Source organism: Eimeria necatrix, genomic scaffold (genome assembly GCF_000499385.1).
Source record: "Eimeria necatrix Houghton genomic scaffold, Enh_scaff219, whole genome shotgun sequence".
In the NCBI taxonomy this organism is placed as follows: domain Eukaryota; phylum Apicomplexa; class Conoidasida; order Eucoccidiorida; family Eimeriidae; genus Eimeria; species Eimeria necatrix.
This window is the reverse complement of record NW_013655156.1, coordinates 1-7,500: the sequence shown is the minus strand read 5'-3', so window position 1 is coordinate 7,500 and position 7,500 is coordinate 1. Positions and strand designations below refer to the sequence as shown.

At 55.0% G+C, this 7,500-nt stretch overlaps 3 protein-coding genes across 3 annotated transcripts; 2 read left to right on the top strand and 1 right to left on the bottom strand.

The window, feature by feature from the left end:
* Window positions 1–1,257: 1,257 nt before the first annotated feature.
* ENH_00030030 (hypothetical protein, conserved) lies at window positions 1,258–2,706 on the top strand (the record flags this gene model as incomplete). The annotated part of the gene is made up of 4 exons (XM_013584868.1): window positions 1,258–1,349; window positions 1,763–1,834; window positions 1,959–2,012; window positions 2,505–2,706. The coding sequence occupies 4 exons, from the start codon at window positions 1,258–1,260 to the stop codon at window positions 2,704–2,706; spliced, it is 420 nt and encodes a 139-aa protein (XP_013440322.1).
* A 1,245-nt stretch (window positions 2,707–3,951) lies between these two features.
* ENH_00030020 (60S ribosomal protein L13a, putative) lies at window positions 3,952–5,602 on the top strand (the record flags this gene model as incomplete). Its single annotated transcript, XM_013584867.1, has 5 exons — window positions 3,952–3,966; window positions 4,524–4,641; window positions 4,880–5,055; window positions 5,156–5,278; window positions 5,423–5,602. The coding sequence occupies 5 exons, from the start codon at window positions 3,952–3,954 to the stop codon at window positions 5,600–5,602; spliced, it is 612 nt and encodes a 203-aa protein (XP_013440321.1).
* A 1,357-nt stretch (window positions 5,603–6,959) lies between these two features.
* On the bottom strand, window positions 6,960–7,408 carry ENH_00030010 (hypothetical protein; the record flags this gene model as incomplete). The annotated part of the gene is made up of 1 exon (XM_013584866.1): window positions 6,960–7,408. A coding segment is annotated over one exon (449 nt), but the record flags the coding sequence as incomplete, so codon positions are not given.
* Window positions 7,409–7,500: the final 92 nt, after the last annotated feature.

Genomic DNA, 7,500 nt, shown 5'->3' with positions numbered 1-7,500 from the left:
TAAAATAAATTAAAATAAATTAAAATAAATAAAAACAAATAAGAGACACAAGGGCTAAACAAGCCCCAACCCCAGGCCATTCGCCTGCTGCTGCTGCTGCTGCTGCTGCTGCTGCTGCTGCTGCTGCTGTGGCCTCAGCTGCTGACGCTGGCAGCAAGCTGCTACAGCCGCGCAGCAGAAGGGGGATATCCCCTGGGCTGGCTGAAGGAAGGGGAGGCCCTCGAAGCAGCAGCAGCAGCAAGAAAGGGGGCCCCCGACGCAGCAGCCAAGTGCAGGGCCGCGGCGCTGGTGAGGGTTTAGGGTTTAGGGTTTAGGGTTTAGGGCTCAGGGGTTAGGGTTTAGGGTTTAGGGTTTAGGGCTCTGCATGCTGCAGCCGCCACTGAGGCAGGCCTCTAAGTGTGAGAAAAGTGCTTAGCTTTAGGGGTTTATGGTTCAGGGTTTAGGGTTTAGGATTTAGGGTTTAGGGTTTAGGGTTTAGGGTTTAGGGTTTAGGGTTGCTGCTTTGCAGGCATATAAGACAGCAGCAGAGATCGGCATAGGGGGCGACAGCATCAGGCGAGGTGAGCTGCTCTGTGACCTGAATGTTCAATGATGTTTATTTGCTGCTGCTGCTGCTGCTGCTAGTTTTGCTGCTGCTGCTGCTAGTTTTGCTGCTGCTGCCGCTGCTGGCCCTAGCGTTGCTGCTGCTGCTCCTGCTAGCTCTGTTGCTGCTGCTGCTCCTGCTGCTAGCTTTGCTGTCCCTGCTTGCTAGCTTTACTGCTGCTGTTCGCGTTTCCGCTACTAGCCGTGCTGCTGCTGCTGCTAACCTGGCTGCTGCTGCTGCTGCTGCTGCCGCTAACCTGGCTGCTGCTGCTGCTGCTGCTGCTGGTGCTGCTGCTGTGTCTTGCAGCGCTGCAGCTGTACTACGACAAGGACTATGAAGGCGCGTTGCTGCTGAATTTGGCAGCAGCAGAAGACGGCCTTGAAGTGGCTCAGTGGAATTCCGCCTTTTTGCTGCGCTCTGGCGCTGCAGCAGTGCCAGGTGCTGCTGCTGCTGCTGCTGCTGCTGCTGCTGCTCCCGCTGCTGCTCCTGCTGCGCCTTTGGAGAGCCCTCAGCAGCAGCAGCAGCAGCAGCAGCAGCAGCCCGTGCACCCGCATGCAGACCCACTCAGCCCCACGGCGAGCCAGCAGCAGGAGCAGCAGCAAGCGCAGCAGCAGCAGCAGCAGCAGCAACAGCTGCCGCTGAGCCAGCAGCCGCAGCAGCAGCAGCAGCAGCCCATGAGTCTGGTGTATCGACAGCTCAACCGAGCGGCCCTCCAGGGCAATGTGCAGGCCTTGCGAGAAATAGGTTTAATGCATGCAACAAATGAGTAAATATTTTATTTTTTTAAATTTATTTTTATCTTTTTTGTTTCCTTTTTGTCTTCTTTTCACCTCCTTTTGTCTCCTCTTTGGCCTTTCTTTTTCTCTTTTCTTTTCCCATTTTGTCTCCTCTTTTGTTTCCCATTTGTTTCTTTTTGTTTCATTTTTATTTCTTTCTTTTTTCTCTTTGTCTCCTTTTGTCTCACTCTCTTTTCCTCTTTTTGCTGCTTCCTTATTCCAAATAGCATTTGCTGCCAGCTGCAGCACTGACTTTATATCTGCATGTATTTGCATGCATTTGCATGCATGCATGCATGCATGCGTGCATGCATGCATGCATGCATGCATGCATGCATGCATGCATGCATGCGTTTTGGGGCTTATTTGCCTCCAGCAGCCCTTTGGTTATTTGCTGCTGCAGGGGAGGCGCAGAGAAGGACGAGTTGCTTTCCATTCAAGTGCTGCTGCGCTCTCTCAGCCTCGGAGACATTCAGTGAGTACACGCATGCATGCACGCATGCGTTTCTGCATGCATGCATGCATGCATGCATGCATGCGTTTCTGCATGCATGCATGCATGCATGCATGCATGCATGTGTGTTGTTTTGGGTCTGCAGGTCTTTGGTGCCTCTGGCGCTGACGGTGGAGCGCCGCGCGGGGGGGAACTTGAGGTGGGCTCTTGTCTAGACAGACTAGTCTCACAGCTAGCCAGCTAGCTAGCTAGCTGGCTAGCTAGCTAGCTGGCTAGCTAGCTAGCCGGCTGGCTAGCTAGCCAGCCACCGCTTTAGCCACCTAGCTAGCTAGCTGGCCCTCTTGTAGTCAGCAGCCCAGCCACCCAGCTAGCTAGACGCCTGGCTAGCTAGCCGTCTCTCCAACTAGCCTTTCAACTAGCTAGCGACTTGCCCAGCTAGCTAGCTAGGCAGCTAGCTAGCTGGGCAGCTAGCTAGCTGGGCAGCTGTCTGACTACTCAGCTAGCTAGCCAGGCGGCTAGCTAGCTAGCTAGACAGCTAGCTAGCTAGGTGGCTAGCTAGCTAGCTAGGCAGCTAGCTAGTTCGGTAGTGGGGCTTTTTCGGGCTACGGGGGGGGCGCACTTGCGCATGCGGCGCGGTGCTGAGGTGTCTGTACACCCCAGAGGCGCTGCTGCGGTGTCTGGACACCTGCAGGCTGCTGCAGCGCGCGGAAGAAATGCTGCAGTACTTTTTGGAGTCGGGGGGCCCCCGGGAGGCCGAGGGGCCCCCCGAGGGTACGGGAACTGTACCCAGGGGGGCCCCCTGGTTCAGGGGCCTCTGGCGCTCTGCGGGCTGCCGCGCTGCCCTCTGGAGAATCCGCATTAAGAAGAGACTGCATGCAACCAAACTCTTCTAACTTGCAGCTGTGGGGCCCGCGTATGCATGCATGCATGCATGCATGTATGCATGCATGCATGCATGCGTGCATGCATGCATGCATGCATGCGTACATGTATGCATGCATGCATGCGGGAGGGAAGAGTGGATTTGTTGCTATTATATATATTATTTATTAAATATTATTTATAATATATGTATATATATATATATTATAAATGGCGGAGAGCAAGGGGGGCTTGCTTATGCATTAGTTTAGAACTCTTTATTGTTGTTCTGCCCCATGATTTGCATGCATGCAAACAGCAGCAGTTCTGAGCACTCGTGCATGCAAAGGGGCAGGCAGAACTCCCCAAGTGTATGTACACCCGAAAAGAACAGTGCATGCACTGGCCGGGAGCTGGGGTGTCTGTACAGCGCAGCCACAGGGGGCACTCAGGAGCAGCAAGAACTCCTAGCAATATTTTTTCTTTCAATGCATGCCCTTGTTCTCTACAAGAACCGCCAACTAGGGTTTAGGGTTTAGGGTTTAGGGTTTAGGGTTTAGGGTTTTGCAATTTTGCAGCACCGAGATAGGTGAAGGCGGCTGGCTGCCAATGCGGTGTCTGTACACCACAGACAATCTCCGGAGATTTGCATGTCCTGTAAAAGAGCAAATGGGCTCTTTAGGAGTTCAAATTTTGCCAATTAATTTATAATTTAATTTATTTTACATTTCTAATAAACAAATGTACAAATATTTATCTATTTGTCTACCTAAGAGAGAGCTTTTTGCCTCCTCTTTGGGGGTGCTGCCTCGCGGCGCACAGGGCCGCAGCCACAGGGGCCAGTGGAATCAGTTAGGAACCCCTAGGCTCTGCTGCTGCTGCTGCTGCTGCTGCTGCTGCTGCTGCTGCTGCTGCTAGCAGTGCTAAGCTGGCTTGCAAGACCTAGTGGGCTGGCAAGGCCGCAGGTGCTCGCCGGGGCTGGGGTCCTGCTTACGGAGAAGCAAACTGCGGCCATATATATATTTATTGTGGAGTTTATAAAATAGTAAAAAGGAAAAAGAAGGGAAATTTGGCTAAGTCTCCCTCGGGGGCGCCTCGAGCGCATGCAGCCAGCAGCGCCCACGGGGTCTGAGTGGGGCGGGGGAGTTGGGGCTGCGTGGCAGAGGCTGGCCGTGGCAGGCGAGAAGAGAGGCTTTCTGTTGGGATTTGGTCTTCGCCACTAAAAAGAATTCTTATTTTTCGCGCATTTCCCTGCAGCAGTTCGAGATCGGGGGAAAATGGCGTTCAAGAAGGTGCGCGTACACCGCAGAAGGCTGCGGCTGCGCGCCGCAGCGCGAGAACTTGAATTCTTTCTTCCCCGCAGCGATCTGCAGCAGTTTTGAATTCAACTTCGCCAATTAAATGCTTTTTAGTCTTTTAAATGCCATTTTTGCGTTTCTTTCCACTTTGTGCTGCTGCTGCTCCGCGCTTTCCGCCCGATCAGCCCACACCTCCGCCGCGGCGGCTGCCACCTCCCGCGGCTGTTTCCTGAACGCTGCCTCTTTGTCTCGGAGTTTTTGTTTCAAATTATTATTTTAAATCTATTTTTTAATCTTTTTATTTATTTTCGCAGTCTGGGAAGCCTCAGCTGCGAGCCACGGCCTTCGGGCTTCGCTGCGTGCTGCTGCATGTGAATGTGCAAGTTGAATTATTTGAACTGCGGGCGTTTGCGCGTGGCTGGCGGCTCAACGCAGCCCGAATTGCGAGGGTTTGGAAACCCTAATTTAGGGTTTCAAAACCCCAAATTAGGGTTTCAAAACCCGCTGTGGTTTCTGGAAAACGGAGAAGTCCTCTTGCGCTTTCTGTGCAGGTGGTCGTCATCAACTGCCAAGGCCACTTGCTGGGCCGCCTGGCCTCCGTGGTGGCGAAGGAGATTTTGAACGGCCAACACGTGGTCTGCGTCAAGTGCGAGAACATTAACATATCAGGTGCGCCCCTTGCTGCTGCTGCTGCTGCTGCTGCTGCTGCTGCTGCTGCTGTGTGTGTGTGTGGCTTTCTGGTCCGCGCTTTCGCTTCCCGCGGCAGCAGCAGGAGCGCCTCGCGCCTGCGCTGCAGCAGCAACAGCAGCAGCAGCAGCAGCAGCGTCTCGCGCCTGCGCTGCAGCAGCAGCAGCAGCAGCAGCAGCAGCAGCAGCAGCAGGGGCTGTTATTATTTGCTGCGCTGCAGGGTCTCTGCACCGCAACAAACTCAAGTACCAGGCCTTCCTGCGGCTGCGCATGAACTCCAACCCCAGGAGGGGCCCCTTCCACATGAGGGCCCCCTCGCGGATCTTCTGGCGCGCAGTGCGGGGGATGATTCGCCACAAGACAATCCGGGGCAAGAAGGCCCTTTCTCGCCTCGAGGTGCGCAGCAGCAGCAGCAGCAGCAGCAGCAGCAGCAGCAGCAGCAGCAGCGGCGGCAGCAGCAGCAGCAGGTGGTGGGTGTTGCTGCGGTGTGCTGCAGGTCTATGAAGGAGTGCCTGTGAAGTACGAGCGGAAGAAGAAGGTGGTGGTGCCGCAGGCGCTGCGGGTGATGCGGCTGCGGCCGGGCCGGGACTTCTGCCGGTTGGGGGAGTTGAGCGAACTAGTGAGCGAAATAAATATGTTTTTAAGGTTAATTTTGAAAATTAAATCGATTTTGATGTTTATTTTTCACTTTGATCGGCGCTTTCCGCGAAGATCGGGCGCGCGCAAGCGGCGGCGCGCGCGCGGCGCTGGGGTGTATGCGCAGGTCGGCTGGTCCAAGGGCGGGCTGATCGCGCGCCTCGAAGAAAAAAGAAAAGCCAGATCTTTGAAATATTACAAAAGAAAAAGAGAAGAGGCTCGTGCGACTGCAGCAGCAACGAAGGAAGCCACCCTTGCGCTGCCGCAGGAGCAGCAGCAGCTGCTGCAGCAGTGCGGCTACGCGTGACCGCCGCTGCGGTGTCTGCGCAGCTCCGCGCGGCGCTGCTGATCACAACTCCCTTATTATAATTAAATTATTTTATTATTTAATTATAATAATTATATTCTTCTTCTTGAGGCTTCGTCGGGACTGGGCTGCCGCGAACCGCAAGCAGCTGACGCGCCCCAGGGCGCCCGCAGCAGCGGGCCCCCGCGGCTGCTGCTGCAACTTCTTTTCGAATTCTTGAGTGGAGGTTTTTCTGAACTTCTTTGCAACTCCAGAGCAGCAATAGCAGCAATTAATGCCAATTAGAAGCTCCAATTAGTTGTTTTATTCGAGGGTTATTTTCTAGTTTGTCGGAGCAGCAAAGAGCTGCATGCGCCTTTCGCAGCTAATTCAGAGTCCGCAAAAAAGTGCCTTTTCGGCTGCTGGGGGTGCTGCAGCAGCAGCAGCAGGCAGCACCTGCTGCTGAATGCGTTGGGGCTTGCTGCTGCGCCCTGCGAGGGTTTAGGGTTTAGGGTTTAGGGTTTGCGCGTGGTCTCGAGTTCGTGCGAGGCCGAGTGTTGCCCTGCAGAGCCCTCAAAGGGCGGGCTGCTGGCCAGCTAGCTGCGTGGCTAGCCAGCTAGCTCTCGAGTTGCTGCTTGAGCTGCTGCTGCTGCAGTTCTTTGCTGCTGCTGCAGTGCTTTGTTGCTGCTGCTTCTTGGGCTTGCGAGGTGTACGTACACCGTGCGCAGCAGCGCCGCGCAGCGCTGCCGCGCAGGCGCTGCTGCGACGAAGTGCGAATTTATTATTTTTGAATTTGTAATTAATTAGGGAATAATTAAATGCAAAATGAATTATTATTAATGCGGAAAAGAGCATTTTGGTTCGCGTTTGGTGCTGCCTAGCGGGGCGGCGTTTTGATCGGGGGTGGTAATGCGTGCGCCGAGACAGGCGGCGATGCCAATCGGGGGAAAAGGGGTCAATTTTAGGGTTTTTTTCGTCAATTAAGGGTTTAAATGAATTATTTGCAAATTAAAACACTTTAAAAATGTTTTAAATTCGAAAAAAGGCGGAAAAATGGGGAAGAGGCGCGGGAGAGCACCGCGGATTCGGCTGTCCGTACACCCCACGGCGGCGCCGCTGCTCTAGCGGTCGCCTTGCGCATTTGCGGCTGCGGAGAAGAAGAAAGAATTCGAAATTGGAAATATAAATTCAATTAATAAAATTAAATTAAATTCCGGGGTGGAGTTGGAAGAACGCGGGGCGGAGCGCAGAGTCCAGGGCTGCGTCTGCCGGGCAGCAGCGGCGGCGGCTGCTGCTCGAGACGGCCAGAGGATTGTCTCGTGCTGCTGCTGCTGGAATTTGAAAAAGGCCTTTCAGCAGTTCCTCTTGTGGCATTAATTCACCAAAGAACTTCTTTTGCTGCTGCTGCTGCACCTGCTGCTGCCTCTGTTGCTGCTGCTCGGTTTTCCTCGCGCTGTCGGAGGTGAGGCTGCCGCCTCTTCTGCCTTTCTTTCTTTGCTGCTGCTGTCTTCGCCTTCGAAATCCTTTCGTGGCACTTCCAGCTTCCTTCTGCTTCTTTCTTGCGCGTTAGCAGGTGCCCTGCTGCTGTGCGTGGCCGCTCGCGCTGCTGCTGCCGCTGCTGCTGCTGCTGCTGCTGCTGCTGCTGCTGCTGCTGCTGCTGCTGCCGGGGGCAGCTGCGCCTCGCGGCGCCGCCGGAGTCCGCTTTGTTCGGCGGCGGCGCGGCGTCCCAGTTGTCGCGGGCTGGGGTGCTGCGAGGCCCTGCACTCACTGCTGCTGCTGCTGCTGCTGCTGCTGCTGCTGCTGCTGCTGCTGCAGATGGCGTGCAGCCTGCGTGAGGCGGACGCGAAGTGCCTGTTGTGGTACGGGCGGAGCTACGAGGGGCACCGCCGGGACGTGGAGAGTTCGCGGGTGGGTGGGTG